This window comes from Sarcophilus harrisii, chromosome 6, assembly GCF_902635505.1.
Source record: "Sarcophilus harrisii chromosome 6, mSarHar1.11, whole genome shotgun sequence".
Lineage (NCBI taxonomy): Eukaryota > Metazoa > Chordata > Mammalia > Dasyuromorphia > Dasyuridae > Sarcophilus > Sarcophilus harrisii.
Window position 1 is genome coordinate 197,760,543 of NC_045431.1, and position 21,297 is coordinate 197,781,839.

The 21,297-nt window shown below is 32.2% G+C and overlaps 1 protein-coding gene across 3 annotated transcripts in view; it reads left to right on the forward strand.

Moving 5' to 3' along the window:
* Window positions 1-21,297, forward strand: part of PIK3C2A (phosphatidylinositol-4-phosphate 3-kinase catalytic subunit type 2 alpha) — a 149,060-nt gene that overhangs the window by 82,097 nt on the left and 45,666 nt on the right. For all 3 annotated transcript variants that reach the window (XM_031941880.1, XM_031941879.1, XM_031941881.1), the window contains exons 7-15: window positions 4,298-4,377; window positions 4,509-4,572; window positions 6,492-6,635; window positions 10,986-11,034; window positions 11,125-11,335; window positions 11,945-12,067; window positions 13,481-13,648; window positions 17,629-17,740; window positions 18,710-18,855. In XM_031941880.1, coding sequence (XP_031797740.1) covers window positions 4,298-4,377; window positions 4,509-4,572; window positions 6,492-6,635; window positions 10,986-11,034; window positions 11,125-11,335; window positions 11,945-12,067; window positions 13,481-13,648; window positions 17,629-17,740; window positions 18,710-18,855 — 1,097 coding nt within the window. The remainder of the gene's footprint in view (window positions 1-4,297; window positions 4,378-4,508; window positions 4,573-6,491; window positions 6,636-10,985; window positions 11,035-11,124; window positions 11,336-11,944; window positions 12,068-13,480; window positions 13,649-17,628; window positions 17,741-18,709; window positions 18,856-21,297) is intronic.

The following is a 21,297-nucleotide window of genomic DNA, read 5'->3' on the forward strand; positions in this document are numbered from 1 at the left end:
GGGGAAATGAGGGGTGTTTTGGGGACCTCTATAGCTTGTAATGTATCATTATCATTTATATAGTGCTTTCTATATGTTAGACTGTAAATGCTTTATAGTTATCTTATTTGATCTTTTCTACCATGGAAAGTAGATGATATTATCTCCATTTTACTGATAGGGAAATTGAAGCAAGCATAGGTTAAGTGCCAAGAATCATACAGCCAGTAAGTGTTTGACACTGCAAATCTTCCTGATACAAAGCTCACTGTTCTATTCACTGTCTCACTTAACCTACCAATTGATGGTGTAGAGAAGTTTAAGTAAAAGACTAGAACTGCATATGTAGATTTGTGAGTCATTTGTATAGTTGGTAGAAAGTAGGTAAAGCCATGGGAATTCATTAGATTACCCAGAGAAAATATAAAGGAAAAAGAAAGCCAAAGCCAGAATCATGGGGAGCCCTCATATTTAGGGAATGTAATTTGAATGCTGGTGTAGGAAGAGAAACAAGGACTTCATCAAGCAGGTAGGAGGAGATAGAAGAAAAACCATTTGAGAGGAATGTTATAAAAATCTAGAAAGGAGAAAATATTTAGGAAAAGAGGGTAGTCAGCTATATGGCATTCAGCATGTAGGGTGAAAAGGATTAGTATTGGGGAAAAAGCTACCAGATTTCATAGTTAAGAAATAATTGGTAATTTTGGAGAGAACAGTTTTAGTTAATTGATTTAACTATATATAAATATCTTAAAAACCAGATTGCAGAGGATTAGGAGGGGAGATAAGAGGCAAGGAAATTGAGATAATGGGAATAGACTTTTTCAAGGAGTGTCACTAATAAGAAAAGGAGTGAGAAATATAGGTTGATAGTTTAGGGAGTGGTACTGTCTAGTAAAATTTAAATACTTTGTATTTATTTTATATTTTTATTTCTGCCCTTCCTTCCCTTCCGCCCCCATTACATGTAAAACAGTATTTTTTATATTTGTTTTTAAAACTTTTACTGAGTTCTAGATTCTCTTTCTTCCTCCCTAACCCCAATCTCCATTAAGAAGTAACAGGTGAAGATATGCAAAGCTTTTCCATAAAAGTCATATTGTAAAAGAAAACATAGTTCTTATACCCCTCCCCCCAAAAAAAAGAAACCCTTAAGAAAATTAAAGTTAAAAAAAAAAAAAAACCCAACCTAATATATCTTACTCTGTTTAGACACAATCAGTTCTTCCTTTGGGTATGTAGAACGTTTTTCATCATAAGTCTTTCAGAATAGTTTGTAGATCTATTGCTGAGAATAACAAAGTCATTCACAACTAACCATTCCAGAGCATTGCTATTTCTTTGTACACTACATTTCACGTTGCTTGAGTTCATGGGGGACTTAACAGGTTTTTTTCTGAGAGCATCCTACTTATCATTTCCCAAAGAACAATAATATTCCATAATAATCATGTATTACTCCAAGGCAGTCCCATTAGACTTTCGATAGAAAATGTCATCTGCATCGGAAAAAGAACTTTGGAGATTGAATGTAAATTAATACATGCTATGCTTGCTTCTTTTTTCTGTTTTTTTTTTTTTTTTCATCTCCCTCTCATGGTTTTTTCCCTTTTGTTCTGATTTTTCTCCCCCAACGTGATTCATAATGCAGTCATTAAAAATACATTAATGAATACATTTTTTTAAAAATCACATACTGTAGTTTATTCATCCATTCCCCAGTTGATGGGCATCCCCTTAGTGTCCAATTTTTTGCCATTAGAAGAGAGCTACCATTTTTTCCTTTTTAAAAAAATCTCTTTTGGAGTTATCAAATTGTGCATATCCTTTGATCAAGCAATGTTTCTACTGGGCCTATATCCTATAGAGATTTTAACAGAGGGAAAGGGACCCACATGTGCAAAAATGTTTGTGGCAGCCCTCTTTGTAGTGGCCAGAAACTGGAAACTGAGTGGATGCCCATCAATTGGAGTATGGCTGAATAAATTATGGTATATGAATGCTATGGAATACTATTGTTCTGTAATAAACAAACAGCATTCTCACTCTCTGTTATTTGCTTGCATTTTGTTTTCTTTCTTGTTTTTCCTTTTCTTCCTTCTTGATCTGATTTTTCTTGTGCACTAAGGTAACTGTATAAATATGTATACATATATTGGATCTAACATGTATTTTGACATATTTAACATGTTTTGGACTACCTGCCAGCTTAGGGGAGGTGGTGGGGAGAAGGAGAAAATTTGCAACAAAACATTATGCAAGGGTCAATGTTGGAAAAATTACCCATGCACATACTTTGTAAATAAAAAGCTTTAATAAAAAGTTTTTTAAAAAAATCTCTTTTGGGATTATTGTTAGGTCAAAGAATATGCATGATTTTATAGCCTTTTGGGCATAGTTCATATCTTGTGATCATTTATCAATTGGCTATGAATAGTCCTTATCTTTTTTCCATAAATTTGACTCAATTCCTTATATATTTGAGAAATGAGGCCTTCATCAGAGAAACTTAGTATATAGCTTTTAAAACACTAAGTTTATTGATTTTTTTTTTTTTTTTTTTTTTTTTTTAGCATTGCCATAATTTACCACAATATCCCTTCCTTTTCCAGAGTCATCCTAAATAATAAATACTGGTTGTTGATGTTTTTTTATTTTGTTTTTTTTTTTAAGAGGAAAAAAATCAAGAGAACTGATCAACACATCAAAAAGGTCTCAAAATAAGTTCAGTATACAATATGTGAACTTTCTACCTCTAAAGAGAGATTTAAAATGGCTTCTCTTCCTTTTAAAAAAAAAAATGCATTAATGTTTTGGTTTTTTTTTTTTTCCCCAACATTAGTGAAGCTTGTGCTTTGTATTGTTTTAAGGATAGCAGAAACTTGAACATATTTGAAAACAGAAGAGAAAGAATCCATTTATAGGAAAAGGTTGATTTGGCTTCTTCACACCTTTCAGATTGGCTAAGATGACAGGAAAAGATAATGATAAATTTTGGAAGAGATTTGGGAAAACTGGGACACTAATGCATTTTTGGTGAGGTTGTAAAATTATCCAACTATTCTGAAGAGCAATTTGGAACTATACCCAAAGGGCCATCAAACTGTGCATATACCCTTTAACCCAGTAGTATCACTATTGGGTCTGTATTCCAAGGAGATCAAAAGAAGGAAAAGGATCCCCCTGTACAAAAATGTTTGAAGAAGCTCTTTTTGTAGAAAGGAATGGAAATTGAGTGAATGCTATCAATTGGGAAATGGCTGAATAAGTTATGGTATATGAATAAAATGGAATATTATTGTTCAATAAAAAATGATAAACGGGCTGATTTCAGAAAAGCTTGGAAAAACTTACATGAACTGATACTGAGTGAAGTGAGCCAAAACCAGGAGAACATTTTATACTTTAATAGCATGATTATGTGATGATCAACTGTGATAAACTTGGCTCTTCTCAACAATGCCGTAATTTAAGGCAAATTCCATTAGACATGGGATGGAAAGTGCCATCCACATCTAGAGAGAGTACTATGGAGATTGAATATGGATTTTGTCTGTTTTTTTCTTATGTTTTTTTCCTTTTTGATTTGATTTTTCTTGCACAATATGACAAATATGAAATTATACTTAAAAGGATTGTACTCATTTAAACTATATCAGATTACTTGATGCCTTGGGGAGGAAAGAGATAAGGGGGAAAGGGAGAAAAGCCTTACAAAAATGATTGTTGAAAACTATCTTTATATGTATTTGGAAAATTAAAAAAAATAGGTAAAGGTTGAACTCTAAAGAGACTATTTCACAAAATCCATGTGACTTCTAGTGATCACAAATACTGTTTTTAGTTTCTCAAGCAGTAGCAGCCCCTGCTCTTAATATATAATCAAACTAGTGATAATGGTCCATATTTGTATATTATTGGGGGGAAAAAGAATTGCAGAATTTCACTTTTCCCCCATCTTATGTCACTCCACCTTTATTCTGGCTGCCAGCTAGCTACATTTAAAAGTAATTTTTGGCATTACTGTTACTATGTATAGATCTAGAACAGGAGTAGATTTTGTTCTTGAAAGTATTTATATATTTGAACCTAGACTTAAACACTTTCATGAACATTATTTTGAAAATGTTTTGTCAGAATATTAATCTGATAATTTTACGAAAAATCAGCTGAGAGCTTTATATTTGTGTAATATTAAATTTAAATCTTCGATTTAAAAAAAAACAATCCTGCCCTCAGAGTATTCTTTATCTGGGTTGACAATCAAAATAATAAAGATGTTAGACATTTACTTTAATAAACATATTTTTGTGTTTAGGCAGAAGATGATAAAACACCTACAGATGTAAGCAAATATCTACACCATATAGAAATTCCATTTAAAGAAGTCATGACAAGGTATGGTATTTAAAGTTTACTTTGTAAGTATTCAAACATTTGTAAAGAAATTATTATATTATTTTTATTGAATAAGTCTTTAAGATTTGTATGTCATCTCTTTCAACTACAAAAGTTATTCTTTCTTTCAGACATTCTGTTGAAGAACTTTTAGATACTTATCATAATCAAGTAGAGATGGCTTTTCAAAGTGAAGTAAGTATCATTTTACATTTTTGGCTTATTGGTTCCCAGATTCTTGTCAATATTTTCACTTAAAATAGTCTTGGTTTGGAATTAAATAATTCTTAAAAGAGTAGAAATATTTTATAGGTGGTTTATTCTGGAGACCTAAGTCTTTAACTTTGATTACTATTTTTCTATTATCTGAAATATTATAATTAAATTCATGACACTGAGATAGAAATACTTCTCCCGATTTGATTTTATTTCAGAGAAGAACCTGTTAGAGTAATTATTGGAGCTCTTTAGTTTCAGCCTAATTAGTAATAAATAATGCTAGTGTTATCTTGGGTCACTTAATCTCCAGATGTCCCAGACAGTTTCTTAGGATATATGCTGCAAAGTTGATGCTGACATGCCTTGAGAGAAGGATTTTCCTCATTAAAAGGTCCCTATAAGGATGGTTTGGTTAAAAAATAGTGGAGGTAAGAGGTAGAGGACTATGTTTTCACATTCCAGTATGTTTTAATCTATTTTCTAATCCTGCTCTTAAGTGCATTATGTAATTGAGGCTTTCTAATTCTTGCTTTCATGAACTGATTTTATAGCAGTATTCTAATTGTATGTTATTGAATGCTAAGTTCCTTCCATTTTCTTAAATTTTTTTTTGTTTGCTGAGGCAATTGGGGTTATAAGTGACTTGCCCAGGGTCACACAACTAGGAAGTATTAAGTATCAGAGACTGGATTTGAACTTGGGTCCTACTGACTTCAGAGTCAGTACTCTATCCACTACACCATGTAACTACCCCCATTGAATGCTAACTTACTTTAAAAGGTTGTTACTGATAATCTGTTCCTGGGAGCAGACATAATACTCAAGGAAAAATCTGGAAGATTTAAAAAATAATTTGAAAAATAGTTAACACATGTAATTCCAAATCTCACATAGTTTTTTAGTGTCCACATCTAAGTTTTATTCTTGTGTGACAGAGTTTCTTAAGCTTTTATAGATGACATTTTAATCATCAGGGTTTGTTGAAACAAAAGGGAGAAAATACCATTATTACTGTTAGTATCCAAAGAAAAACATGTACTGTTCTTATAAGAGGGTATCCAGGTGGTATAGCACATAAAATGCTAGGCCTAGAGTCAGAAATATCTCAGTTCAAATTTGGCCTCAGACACGTAATAGCTATGTAAACTTGGGCAGGTCATTCAGCCCTGTTTTATTTCAGTTTTCTCATCTGTCAAATGAGTTGGAGAAAGAAATGGCAAATCAATCCAGTATCTTTAAGAAGAAAACCCAGGAAAACCAAATGGAGTCACAAAAAGTTAGACTGCAGCAACTGACCAAAAAAACCCAATCCTATAAGAACTCTAAAATTGATATAAAACCTGACTTCTGGTTTTTATTAACTTTATATTTTATTTTAGCTAAGCAGCTTACATAAACATCTACTGGCTGCAAAGCACTATGTACATTTTTATCATTTTATCATTATTAGATACATTTTATCATTTGATCCTCTGTATGATACTGAGAGAGGTATAATGTTATTTATCTTCATTTTATAGAGGAGAAAACAGTGCTAGTGACTGAAGTAAGCCTCAGATCCATGCTCTAGAGACAATAATGAATTTTGCATTTTAACTAGTATTTGGTAGTAAGGTAGGGATTTGCTAGTCCTTTTTCTCTCCTATTTTAGCACAATGATAAACACTGCAAACACAAACTTACATATGACTTACTATATTATAAACTAGGAAATTATATAACTTTTTTTTTTAAAAAAGGTCAAACTTTGTTTTATAATTTTTGTTAGCCATTTAAATTTTATAACACCAAAATGAATCCATTAATTGACAGTTTTTTTAAAACTATAAATTGCGATTTCATATCTAAAATTCTTTTAAAATCTTTACTTTGAACTTTTTCACTTTCTTTTTCAGAGCCAATATAAAGCAGTAGATCAGATAATCAAAGCAGTAAGAAAAATTTGTTGTGCTTTAGATGGTGTAGAGACTGTAGCCATTACAGAATCTGTAAAGAAACTAAAAAGAGCAGTTAATCTTCCAAGGAGCAAAAGTGATGAGGTGAGTGTTTCCTGGCAATTTTTACATTTTATATTATACTTGTATGGATGAAATACATGCTTCCTCCAAATGAGGATAGGCTACTTTTTACCATGCAGAATTTTATTACTTTAAGTTTGCTGTGATCTCAGTATGGAACCTCATCTTTTAAGAGGGCTATTATATGATCATCTTTTCTAAACAAAGATAAGAGTTTTCATTTTCTAGAGCATAAAATAATGCCTCCTTTGGGGAGGGTGGGTAATGATAATGATCCTGATGTTGGAGGGGAACTGTCAGTAGTGTGGAAGGAGAAATATTTGAGGAGATTCCTGGAAGGAGTCTGATAGTGCTCAGACACCCATGAGGATTTCTAGGGAGTGCAACCAAATAGGACACCTATTAGAGACACCCAGGAGTGATGTTAACATTTCCCTAGGCTCCAGGAAGTGTAGTAGAAAGGTACACTGTATTTAGCAAGAGAGTGAGGGGAGATGGTTTTCATAATCTACTTTTACTTGCATACATTATGTAGATAGGTATTTTAGGTGGCACATGAATCTAACTTTAGCCATGATTGACTCATTCATTTCTTTGTTGGAAACATATACTGAAAACATCTTCAAAAACAAAAATTATTTCCTCAAAGACTTCCATAGAAACATTAAATGTAAAAACAAAAAAAATGGAAGCAATTTTAGCCAACTATAGGAAAGTGGCTTAAATATATTTATGTAAAATATTGATCCAAAGGAAAACAAAGATAATTAAAGCTGGTGATTTTGAAAAATATAAAGAAATTTGGAAATAACCTACATGAAGTATTGGAAAGTGATTTAAAAACTAGAACCAAAAGAAGAGTATTCACTAAATGTGGCCATAAAAGAAGGAAGGTAAATGAAAATGGATAAAGAAGAAGCCTTATAGAAATGTAAAAGGAAGTGTTTGTCTGCAGTGCTTGAAATCTAGTTTTGGCTTTACCATTGATTAAGCTGTATTAACATGACTTGAGCAAACTAGGAAACCTCTCAGTTCCAATTGCTTCATTTATTAATGTGAAAGTTAGAGTAGATGGTATCTAAAGAAGTCTTTTAACTTATACTTAATAAGGCTCTTAGTTTAAAAAGAGTCAATCAGAAAATATTTAAATACCTGTGTACTTAAGTACTAACTTGTATGTACTTAATTAAGTATGTACAAGGTCTTAAGTAAGCACTGGAAATGCAAGTGCAAAAAAAGAAATAATTTCTACCGGCAAGGAACTTATATTCTCCTGAGGAATACGCAACTAATTACAGATATTATATTTTATGGTATTATTATTATTTTATTAATAATTAATGTGATTAACATATTATTGTATATTACATTATCATATTGACAGATAATATAAGCTGTACACAAAATGAATATTGCATTAAAACTGGGGGAATACGGGAAAGTCTCTTGAAGGATGTAGGAACTGAGCTTGGATCCTTAATGAGAAGATAGGGTTTTCAATAAGCAAAAATGAGGAGGGAGAACATTCGAGGATCGGAAGACTGTTTTTGTCAGGGCACAATATCTGTACAGGGCAGAACAAGCAAGTGTACTTGTCTGACTAGAAGATGATAGAATTAGTGAGGGGAAAGGCTATACTTAGTTTGTAAAGTAGTTTAAATGACAGAGGAATTTATTTTATCCTAGAAATAATAGATTGTTGGAACATTCTAGAAAGTCACTTGGGAAGTGTTTGTAGTAGTCCAAACAAAAGGTGATGGGAATAGAACTAAAGTGATGACTAATGATGTGAGTGGAAAGTAAGGGATGGTTATAAGAGTTGTGAAGTTAAAGCTAAGAAGATTTGGCATCTGATTAGATGAGAGGGTGCTACAAAAGAAGAGTCAAAGATGGCTTTTTTGGTTGTAAATTTTTTATTTTATTTTTACTTAATATTTTATATATTATATATATATGTATGTATTTTATAGTAAAGATAGTTTCACCATTCATTTTTCTAAGATAAATTTGTTAAGATCGAATTTTTTTCCTTACCTTCTTCCCCAAGATAGCAAGCAATTTGATATGTTATATATGTACAATCATTTTAAGTGTATTTCCATATCAGTCATATTGGGTTTTTTTCACGCTGTTCATTGGATAGACATTATTTTCACATAGATGGTATTAGATGGTATTATAGGTGAAAGAATTGACATAAAGATAAAGACAGGGCATTGTGGAATATTTTTGAAGAACCACTATTAGTTCAATTTGTCTATACAATAGGATTAAAGAGGATAAAGAATAGAAAAAGTAGATTGAACTTTTTTTTAAAAGGTATATTTTATTTTTCCAAATGCATGCAAAGATTTTCTTTTTTTTTAATTTAAAAATTTTTTTAGATTAAAAAAGCTTTTTATTTTAAAATACATGCAAAGATAATCTTTAACATTCACCCCTGCAAAACTCTGTTTCAACCGTTTTCTCTCTCCCTTTTCCCTCTTCCCTCCTGTAGATAGCAACATTCCAATTTATGTCAAACATGTACATTTCTTCTATACATATTTCCACAATTATCATGCTGCACAAGATCTTTAGATCATAAAGGGAAAAAAATGAGAAAGAAAACAAAAAGCAAACTAACAACAACAAAAAAAGGTGAAAATACTATGTTGTGATCCACATTCAGTACCCATGGTCCTCTCTGAATGCAAATGGCATTTGGGTATAGTTCCAAATTGCTCTTATCATTATCTTTTTCTGTCATCTCAACCAATCTGAGAGGTGTAGTGGTACCTCAGAGTTGTCTTAATTTGAATTTGCATTTCTCTGGCCAGTAGTGATTTACAGCATTTTAAAAATAGTTTTAATTTCAAAGATGGTTTTCATTTCTCCTCCTCCTCCTCTTCCTCTTCTTCCTCCTCTTTCTCCTCCATCTAGCTGCCCCTAGGTTCTGAACTTCTTGAAAAAGTAAGCAGATTCGCCTTGGGCCGTCAGTATCTTGTTGTTTTCGTGTGTGCGCGCGCGCATGTTTGTGTGTGTGTGTTTTGACAAAGTAAAATACCAAGAGGAATGACTTCTGGTGTTAAAAGATTGAGGGAATAATGAGACAGGCAACACACCCTCTCCTCCTGTTGGAGAGTGCTTCTGAGGCTTCAGAAAAAGTATATCTAATAACATTGAGGGCTATCAGCAAATTAGTGTCATCTTGGTGGGAGCCATGTTTCTGTGCTTGCAAGGAGCATGGAAAAAAAGAGAATTGATTAACAATAGAAACACTATTCCAAAGAGCATGAGTAAAAGAGAAGCTCTGTTTAATTACAGAGAAGGGTTTAGGTTATATAAGTGGGGTTAGTTTATAGTTTTATACAATTTGTTCTGAGGGAAAGGCTAATGCATTAGCCTACTGGACAGGATTAAAGGGTTAGTATGTAAGACAGCAGTAGAATTCACTTTTCTGATATTGGGGTAAAATGTTAAGTTTATGTATAGATTTTTGCATACAAAGAAAACTCTCAGTTTCTTTAAGAAATTAAATTTCTTTTCTATTCAAAGTACTTTTGACATCTCTAGTAATGTCGTAATAGAATTTAAAACCTTGTATATACATGTGGTACAAGAGCAAGAGTATTGTCTTTTGAAGAGCCAGCAACGAATTAATTTTTAAGCTGTTTTGTTGCAATAGTGGAACAGATGATAATAGTTGGCTTACTAATTTCTAACCCTAACCCTAATCACTAACCCTAAAATAAAAATAATTAAGTTTGATATCTACAGGCAAAAATAAAAGTGGTATTAAAATGCTTAGTTTCTGTCATATTTAAATATATGATCTCATTTTGTTCTTAAACATTCCAGTTTTATGTTTTTGTCTTTTAATATATTATTTCCTTTAATGCAGCTCAAAAATAATTACTTATCTTTCCTTTCATTAGTTTTCCATAGAAAGAAATAATCTCTTTGTTATAGACTCAATTATGTATATTTGAGAAACCATATGGCTTGGTGAATAGGTAGAATGGTTAGATCACTAACAATGCTACTAGATGTACCTTTTCTCAAGCTCTTAGATGTACTATCCATCAGGAAGAGTAGACATGCTTTAACTTAGAATTAGGATATCCAAGTTTGATTACTTCATTAGATGCATACTAATTATGTGACAATGTGAGTCAACCTCTTACAGCCTCAGTTTCCTTATCTGTAAAATGAGAGTTGTAATACTTAATGATACTTATGTCACTTGAGTGTGAGAAAAATGTATCATAAACCCTTAAAGTTCTAGTGGATTAATATGTGATACTCAAATTAAAAGATTTTTCAAAAGTAAAGTGGTTATTTGCTATAGTGCCTTTTTTTTCCTTCTCATTATTTTCTTCCCTTTTTTAGGTGACTTCATTATCCAGAGGTGACATAATAAGCAAGAGTTCGAGTAGGGGTAAATTTATTTCAATTCTTTAATTACATTTTGGTAAAATTTTTCTTAATTGTTTTCAGTAAAATGTATTATAAGTTTATTTTAACTTAGGTTCCCTGACTTCAGAAAATCCTGTTCAAATAAGCATGGACCAGTTAACTGCAGCCATCTATGATCTTCTCAGACTCCATGCAAACTCATGTGGTGGGCCTGTAGATTGTGGACAAAGTCATAGGACTGCTAAGGAAGCATGGACTACAACAGAACAACTACAGTTTACAATATTTGCTGCACATGGAATTTCACCTAATTGGGTAGCAAAGTAAGTAAGCACTATTGTCAAGTATATAAAGTATATATACTTTGCTAAAAGCAAAGTATATCCAGCAAAGGTGCCTTTCTAAACTTTTTTTTAAAAAAGTATTTTAATAAATAATGCTTTAATTAAAAACTGCTTTAACAGTTGGTTTCAAAACAGCGAGATATTTGTTAAAGCTAAAGTACTCTTATTATATATAAAAAGCTGAGAAGGCAGTCATGGAATAGACCAGGCAACTAAAACTGTGTTAAACCTAAGACCCTGGATAATGAATGCAAATTGTTCAGTCAAGTTCTTGGCTTTAACTGGCACTAAGAAATTGATAGTCTTGGTCATTTTCTTATCCAGAAACCATGAGATCTCTTCTTCTGAGACAATTTCATGGCAGCATAGTAGGTAAAATTTTAGTAATTTAGTAAAAAATGTTAATTTAGTAGCTAACTCTTCACAAGTTTAATTGCTAAATTTCAGCCGAATTACTATGAATTATAGGTAATGTGAGCCCAGCTTTTGCCTATGTAAACTTAAGAAAGCAGTTGCTTTTGTGAGGAAAATGTGACATTTGAAATGGTCATCAAGAGTAAAATTTTAAATTCAATTTTCTTTTTCTAGTTATGAAAAATATTATTTAATTTGTTCCTTGACTCACAATGGGAAGGATCTTTTTAAACCTATTCAATCGAAGAAAGTTGGCACATATAAAAATTTCTTCTATCTTATTAAATGGGATGAACTGTAAGTAATATTTCCTAATTGAGTATCTTTTAGTAGTCACATGTTTTATATTTCTGTGCACATTTCTTTGAAGCTAAGGTTCTTAACCTTTTTGTTTCATGAGCCTCTTTGGTAGTTTGAAGCCTATGTAGCCCTTCTGAGAATATTGTTTTTAAAGGAATAAAATAAAGCATGTAGAATTACAAAGAAAATTATTTATATTGACAATTTTCAATGTTACAAAAATAAGTTTGTTACTCATGATAAGAACCCCCTCTTTAAAGTAATGCTCTAACTTTTTCTTTGTTGCAAAGGCTCATTTTGACTTAATTTTTTTTTTTTTTTTAAAGAAATGAAATTACTTTTCAGTTAAAATTTGTTTAGGAATTTAAGTGAAGTTAGTTATTGGACTAATTGACCTCTTAAATTTCATTTCAGATATGATCCTCTAAAATTTATGGATTAAAATTACTATTCATTAATACAATTTTTTATTTTACATTTAAGTTTCTGAGAAATATCATTAATACAGATTTAAAAAAACAAAAGCAAAAGAATAGTACACTGCCTAAGGCATAAAGGACAAAATAAAGACTTTTTATTACACAGAACTAAAAAAGAAAATCTCATGAACAAAATTTATCTAGAATAATGAGAGAAAATATTGTGTAATGGAAGAATTCTTGCATCATATATCATTGATAAAAGTGATATTCAAGTAAAAGGAACTGATGTAAATATAGATGACTGAAATGTTATTCTCTGATAGAAAAATGGTCACAGAGTATGGACAATTAAAAAAAAAGTTGCAGTCTAAATGATCTGTTGAAAATATATAGCAAAATTTATTTTAACTTAAGTTCCCTGACTTCAGAAGTAATTACCTATTACAAAAAGTGGTGCTGTGAGGTTTGTTTTGTTTTTATTTTTGCTTAGGTTGGACTTTTAGTTCTGTCTTTGGCTTCATTTAAGTAAATGTCCAGCAGTAGCAAACCAAAGGTTTGGGCACTTCAATAATTTTCCTCACATAATTTTGAATTGCTTTTTTAGAACAACTGGATCAACTTATAACTCCACTAACAGTATTCTTATGTGATTGTCTTCTCATAATCTTTCCAATGTTGACTGTTTTTGTTTTTGTCAACTTTGTCAATTTAGTGATATAAAGCAAAACCTTAGAAGTCTTAATTTGAGGTTCTTTTATTAATGATTTGGAACTAATTTAATGATTTTTTTAAAGGGAGGGATATTTTGCATATTATTGCAGGAAAAGTTAAATAATATATATGTTATCTTATATAAAGGTAATACAGAATTGAAGATAACTTTCAGAAATTGATATTTTTTACTATGGTAATTTCTATGAAGAGTTAAATGTATTCATTTGACTTCTACTTAATTATTTTTATTAACTGACAATTTTTCCCCCCACAGAATCATTTTCCCAATTCAGATTTCCCAATTACCTTTGGAATCACTTCTTCACCTTACTCTTTTTGGAATTTTAAATCAAAACAGTGGAAGTTCTCCTGACTCTAATAAACAGAGAAAGGGACCTGAGGTTTTAGGCAAAGTTTCTTTACCTCTTTTTGATTTTAAGCGGTAAGTATTAATTGAGCTGTAATCATTTCTAATTTGGGTAATGTCTAAGGAACTTTTTTGTATTCTTCTCAGCTGTCGGCTTTGTCAGTAGGATTTGTCATATTCTATGCAAATATAAATCATTTATAATAATAACAATTATGGATACTATAATTTAAAGTTTATTTAATTTCATATATTATTTCATGTAGTTTTATATGGAAAACAGATCATAGTCCCTTTATTCCTTAAGTAGCTGGTTATTGTGACATGCTGTAGCTAAAAAATAATACCTGGTTGATAACCATTTGGTGACTTTAAGTTTTGAGGAGAAAATACCAAATTTTCTTTGTTTTAACTTTCTATGATTGTAAATAGTATGATCCTGAGGCTTTCTGAAGCCTTAGAGATAAATAGATTGTTTATACTAAAACATTGGAAAGATTACTGACTATATTTGAAGGAGCTTTCTGATAACCAGGTCAGTCTCATGTGAGAGAAGTATTTTCTCAGTTACTCTTGGCCACAGTAGCGTAGCATCAGGGTGCACTTCACACGTGCCTCCCTTAGGCTTTGGTAAGCTATTAGAATAACTATAAACAATTCTTTTTGCAGCATTACATAAATCTTTTCCAACAAAACATGGACTGAACAGGAGCCTTCCCCTTTTCTGTCTTGTATTCCTCTGGCAGTCTGAGGGAATCTACATATCCTTCTCCAACTGTTTTTAAATATATAAAACAAAATATATTGTGTTACAGAGTAAGCCAAAGATTAGTGAAATAATTAATCTCCTGTCAAGTTAAGACCCTCCTTAGAAGTTCAAACAATTTACATGACTGATTTGGCCAAGTAAAAAACTTCTTTAGAATAGGGAAGCAAACCTTTTGCCTGCCTTTTGGCACACTGCTTTAAGGGTACCTATTAAATTCACAGTGTATGTGCCAGAATATTCTTGGAATTTAAGATAGCTAAAGGGGAAGGAAGGAGGATATATCTTTATATCTTTGAAAAATTTATATCCAGCTTGCCTTCTAGTAAAGTGTACAAGAAATTGTTAAATGGAAATTCAGCTAAATAATGCACTGTAGGTGTGATGGTAGCACTTAGTATTATGTCAGTACAGGAAATAAGCAAAACCAGAGGAACAATTTATACAATAACAAGGTAAAGACAGGCAACTTTGAATTATGTAGGAACTCCGATTAATATTATAATCATCCATGTTAATGAAGGACTTAAGATAAATATACTGCCTACATCTTGACAAAGAAGTGATGGACTCAAGATGCATAATTTTTTTGGTTAAGATGAATTTGGGAATGTTTTGTTTGACTATGCATATTTGTTGCAAAGGTGTTTTTTTCTCTTTCAAAACAATTTTTAGATATCCCCAATCTTTACTAATTTGAAAAAATTAAAAGGAAGATAATTATTTTCATTTATTCATGCCTCAAAATTGGCATTTAACCAGCTTGTTGTGTTATAAACATCTGGGAACTTTCTAGGTTAGAAGAAGTAAACATCTTGTTTTATGTAGAGGGTGGAGAAATGCCAACTATACTACTTAATGAGACTGAATCTTAGTATTTGCAGAGTAGATACCACATGGCCACTTAGCATTTCTAATTCAATAATGAGTGGGTTCTGAAGATTAATGCTAATTAGAATGTAACCAAGATACAAAGTCTTTGAATGAATAAATCAGGTCACAAATGTGAAAGTGGAGTTTTGGAGAAATAACAGTCTACTTGAATTCAGTGAACCAAGTTCTTAAATATATGACCAAAAACATTTTTATACATTTTTCTTGTTTTGTTTGTAGAGTAAGCAGGATTTTTAGAAATATCTTCAGTATTATAGTATAAAATGCCAAAATCTTTTAAATAATATTGGAGGCATTAATTTCAGTAAGGTTTAGGATAGTTTTATTCAGGGGTCCTCAAACATTTTAAATAGGGGGCCAGTTCACTGTCCCTCAGATTGTTGGAGGGCCGGACTATAGTAAAAACAAAAACTTTGTTTAAATAAAGAAACTTCATAGCCCTGAGTGAAGGGGATAATCGTCCTCAGCTGCCACATCTGACCCGCGGGCCCTAGTTTGAGGACCCCTGATTTTATTGATCGAAATTATTGTTATATATTTTACTCTTCAACTTAAAAAAAAAAGTGTTTGAATGAAGTCAGTCTTCTCTATATATCTGTGAAATTTCTGGCCTTGTGTGTATATATAGTACTGCTATAGATATCTTTGCATAATATTATTTTGTTATGCCGCTGTTTAAAAAAAAAAAAACTTTAGAATGCTCTACTTAGCTTTCTTACTCATTAAAAAATACTTAAGGTATTTTTTAATATTTTGAGTTATTTAAGTGGATTTATGATTTCATCACTTTGGGCACGGTTTAGCTAGGTAGTACGGTTGATAGAGGGGCTGGCCCTGGAGTTCAGAAGACTCATCTTCATGAGTTCAAATCTTACCACAAGCACTTGCTAGTTGTTGTGAGATCTTCAGCAAGTCATTTAACCCTATTTGCCTCAAGTTTCCTCATCTATAAAATGAGTGGAGAAAGAAATGACATATCGATCTGGTGCCTTTGCCAAGAAAACCCCGGAATGGAGTCACAGAGTCAGACATAATTGAAAAACAACTACACACCACTGGGGCCATGGTGTGACTACTCCTCCTCAGACTGTTCCTAATTCTGTGAGATTTGTGGTTTTCTCTTTCTATATAAATCTTCCACTGAGGATTCTTCGAGGCCTTTATCTAAACCCCTGAGCTTCATCTGACAGGATCTCCTCCTTTACTACAGCCTGTGATGATAAGATGATCCTGCTTGTTAATACCAACCGTGCTCTGTGCTTTCTGTCCCTCTTCTTCAACAGATGGACCTCACTATCCTCATTTTCTTCTTATGAATATTCACTCTATCTGTTGGTTCCTTTTGCTTACAAGCACACCTCCGAGTCCCCCAGCTTTAAAACAAAATGCTCACTAGATCCTACTATCCCTGCTAGCTTTCTTTTTCCTTTGTTTTTCGGCTATAATCCTTGAGAAATCTATGTTCAGCCCTCTCACTTCTCTTCTCACTCTTCTTAATGCTCAACCCTATTTCTCACCTTTACCTGTGATACTTTTTAATGAATAAAAATCTATTTTCTTTCTCTTCTCCTATCTCTATTGAGAAATAAAAATAAATATGCATAGTAAAGTAAAATTCCTGCTTTGACTATGTTCAAAAATATGTCTTATGTTTGTGCCCTTAGTCTGTTACCTCCATGTCATTTGGCAGGTAACATACATTATTAATGATAGCCAAAGCTAATGGCCTTTTCTCCATCTTCATGCTTCCTGACCACCCGGTAGCATTTTACACCATTGACAGCCATTTCCTCCTGTATATTCTTCCCTCTCTGGATTTTTGTGAAGTCGTTCTCACTTGGTTATACTTGCTACCTGTATGACTATTCCTTTTCAGCCTACTTTTCTATATCATGTTCCATATGATACCCACTAATTATGATCTCCCTCCCTCCCTCCCTTTCTCCCTCCTTTCTTCCTTCTTCCCTTCCTTTCTTCTCTCTCTCCCTCCTTCCTTCCTCTATCCCTCCCTCTCTCCCTGTCTCATTCCCTCCCATTAATTTATTCAAGTCTTTCCAGGCTTTTCTGAAATCACCCTGATTATTGTTTCTTATAGAACAATAAATGAATTACATTTTTGTATCATCAAATTTTTAAATGAATGTCTTATAGATATTTCAAACATAATATATCTAAAGTGGAAGTCATTATTTTCTCTTCCCATCCATTCAACTCACCCTTTCTACCAAATGTCCTCATTAATATTGAAAATACCACTATTTTTCCAATCTTCAGATTAATGAGGAAATAAATGGAATATCACATAGAATTGTTTTTCTGTTTATGGTAAGTTTTTGCCACCAAGAATACTTGTTTCTGGTCCTTTTCATACCACTTCTGTTTGCTTAACTTTTAGGTTCTTAACTTGTGGAACTAAGCTTCTCCACCTTTGGACTTCATCCCCTACACAACCAGTACTTGGGATAACCCACAAAAAGGGACATGTGATGGAAAGAATAGTGTTACAGGTAATATATTTTCTTGGCCTTTTTTTTTTTTTAAACTCTAGTAGTTATGTGAAATAATACTGTTTATGGAGCCAAATGTCTTTACTATATGTGAGCACTAAACTTGCATTAATTGCTAATAAAAAGACATTCTTTATGGACTTAGTCTTAATGCAAATAGCATGTTTTATATAAATGATGATTAATTTTTTGTCAGGTTTGATAAACATTTCTACAAAAAATGTGCTTAAGTTTTCTCATGCACTACCTGTCCTAATGAGAAACACCAACAAAAATAGTCATGTTTCTTGAACAAAATGTATTGAAGAACATGTAGAAAGACAACTTAGTTCAGTATCTTTCTTTAGGTTACATTGTTGTGACTAGATCCCTAATGTACATATAATCCTTGATTTCTTAACCATATATCTTACTGAACTGCTAAGGCTGAAAATATTACCTGGGGAATAATCCCTTGGTGATTAGCCTTTCTGAATTTACGTAGGCCTGTACATAAACAACAGACATACAGTATTCAAATTTTGTTTGTATGCTTATTTTCTGTCAAGCTTGTACTCTTTGAACATAACCATCAAAAAGCTTGGGTTACTTTTTCCACAATGAGGTAATGGATAAGGACCTCAGTTGAGGTCTTATTTGATTTTAGTCCTTAGCTGCTAAAAAGAGTTAGTGTTTTGAGTCACAGGAGATTAAGTTGATATACTATAAATTTGGAAAGAAATGTATTTTGTTTTTTTTGTTCCTCAGGGTGTAATATTTCATGTTTTTAGATTTTTTTCAATGTATCAATCAATTTTGCTGATTGTTTTTCTTGTTATATGGAACAATTCCCTAGGAGTGGGGAAGGGAATGATACAAGGGAAAATTTAGGCATTGTGAAAACAAAAATAGTAATAATTTATAAAAATACAACTACGGTTTTATTTGCAGCTGAAAAACTAAAGGTTGGCTTTTGTTTAATTTGTTAAGGTTGATTTTCCTTCCCCAACATTTGATATCATTTATACAACACCTCAAGTTAATGGTAGCATTGTACAGCAGCAGTGCTTAGAAACACTGGAAAAAGATACTAAAGGAAAACTTCTTGCCATTCTTTCCAGAGATTCTTCATTTGGGTAGGTTTCTTTTCAGTTATTTTAAGCATTAATGTCTTGATACCTTATAAAATGTGTAACTCAGGTGATGTAAAATCTTATTTGTATAAATTTTTTTTAGTTTTATGATGTTTACAGTGTGCTTGATAAACATGGTTTTATATAACACTTTCTAATTTAAATATAATAAAATATTTTAAGATCTTTATAACCTTGCTCCTTTCAATCTCTTTCCTTTCCAGTCTATCACATTGTTTTTTGAACAATCATCTAGTTCTGACCGTGTCATTCCCTTACTCCCACTGGGGAGGAGTGACTCCCCATTGCCTATCAAATGCTAAATAAAGTATAAGGTTCTGATCCTTGATTTTGTGACCTTCCTCATTTGCCTCCCATCTACTTTGCCAGCCTTACGTCATTCTTTTTCCCCTTCTTATACTCCACATTCCATCAAAACTTGACTAATTTATGTCTCCTTGTTTCTCTCCAGCAATTATCAATCAGCAAATATTTGTGATGTACCTATAATGTGCCAGGTACTGTGCTAGTAGTCGAAAATTCAGTGCAAAGAATAAAACATAATTTGGTCCTAGAGATTCTGCCGCTTGATAGGGAAAACAACAAATATTTAAAAAAAAAAAAAAGCTACTAAATAATAAATGAGCAAATAAAATATATACAGAAGAGTTCAGTACAGGTTATTTAACAAAAATAGTCTGATTCGATATTGCTACCAATTTTACAATCAGTATAAAAAGATAGGGATGGACTTACAGGCATTATTGTATGTACAGAAATCAGCAAGTCCTTACCATTAGTTTTCAGCTACATTAAATAGGTTTTGATTATATAAGCAGGAAAGATAATGAACTCAGTTTTAGATATGTTGTGTGATAGAATAGATAGTTGGTGATAAAAGACTGGAGGTCATTGTGGCAGCCCTTTTTGTAGTGGCCAGAAACTGGAAACTGAGTGGATACCCATCAGTTGGAGAATGGCTGAATAAATTATGGTATATGAATACTATGGAATATTATTGTTCTGTAAGAAATGACAAGCAGGATGATTTCAGAAAGGCCTGGAGAGACTTACATGAACTGATGCTGAGTGAAAGGAGCAGGATCAGGAGATCATTACATACTTCAACAACAGTATTACATGATGATCAATTCTGATTGACATGGCCCTCTTCAACAATGAGATGAACCAAATCAGTTCCAATAGAGCAGTAATGAACTGAACCAGCTACACCTAGCAAAAGAACTTTGGGAGATGACTATGAACCACTACATAGAATTCCCAGTCCCTCTATTTTTGTCCACCTACATTTTTAGATTTCCTTCACAGGCTAATTGTACACTATTTCAGAGTCTGATTCTTTTTGTACAGCAAAATAACTGTTTGGACATGTATACATATATTGTATTTAACTTATACTTCAACATATTTAACATGTATTGGTCAACCTGCCATCTGGGGGAGGGGATGGGGGGCAGGAGGGGAAAAATTGGAACAAAAGGTTTTGCAATTGTCAATGCTGAAAAATTACCCATGCATATATCTTGTAAATAAAAAGCTATAATTAAAAAAAAAAAAAAAGACTGGAGGTCAGAAGAGAAGTTAGAACTGGATAAATAGGTCTAAAAGAATCATCTGAGAGATAGTTTACTCCATAGGAGTTGATGTAATTACTTAGAGAAGAGAATCTAGAAATGAACGTTGAGAAATATTCGCAGTTAAAGAGTGTGATATGGATAATGAGCCAGCAAAGGAGAATGAGAAGATTTGTTTAGACAGGAAAATCAAGAGAATATAATGTCATAAAAACCCTGAGAGGAGAAGATGATCAGATGTTACAAATAAGTTGAGAAGGACAAAAATTCATTTATCCATTAAGAGATTGTTGGTAACTTTGGAGAAAGCAATTTCGGTTTAGTGATTGATGAAGTTGTAAGCCAGATTAAAAAGTACTGCTGCCTTCTTCAAAGTTATCTGATGTGTGATTTGCATTTGTCTTTTATAGATTTATATTTGTTGTCTCTCCCTTCCCCTTGTTAGAGAGTAATTTTCTTTAGGGCTGAAATTACTTTAATTTTGTCATCATATTCCCAGTACTTGACACAAAATAGGTGCTTATTGATTTATTTACTTTAACTTGGACCTATTTGTGAGCAGTAGCAAAAGCAGTGGTTATTGCTAACCAAATGAATGTGATAAGCAAAAAAAAAAAAAATGTTTATCTTACTGCATAGGTTTAATAATTGATTTCAAGCACATTTTGTAATCCAATACCATACATATCTAGTTCTCATGGTGTTAGATAGAGCATGCAGAAACTTTAAGAGGCCATCAGTTCTCTTTGTTTTGTTTTACAGAAAACTTTGGTTTCTAAAGATGAGGGAATTTATCTCATCTCATATGCAGAATAATTTTCTGTTGTTCATTTGTTTCAGTTGTATCTGA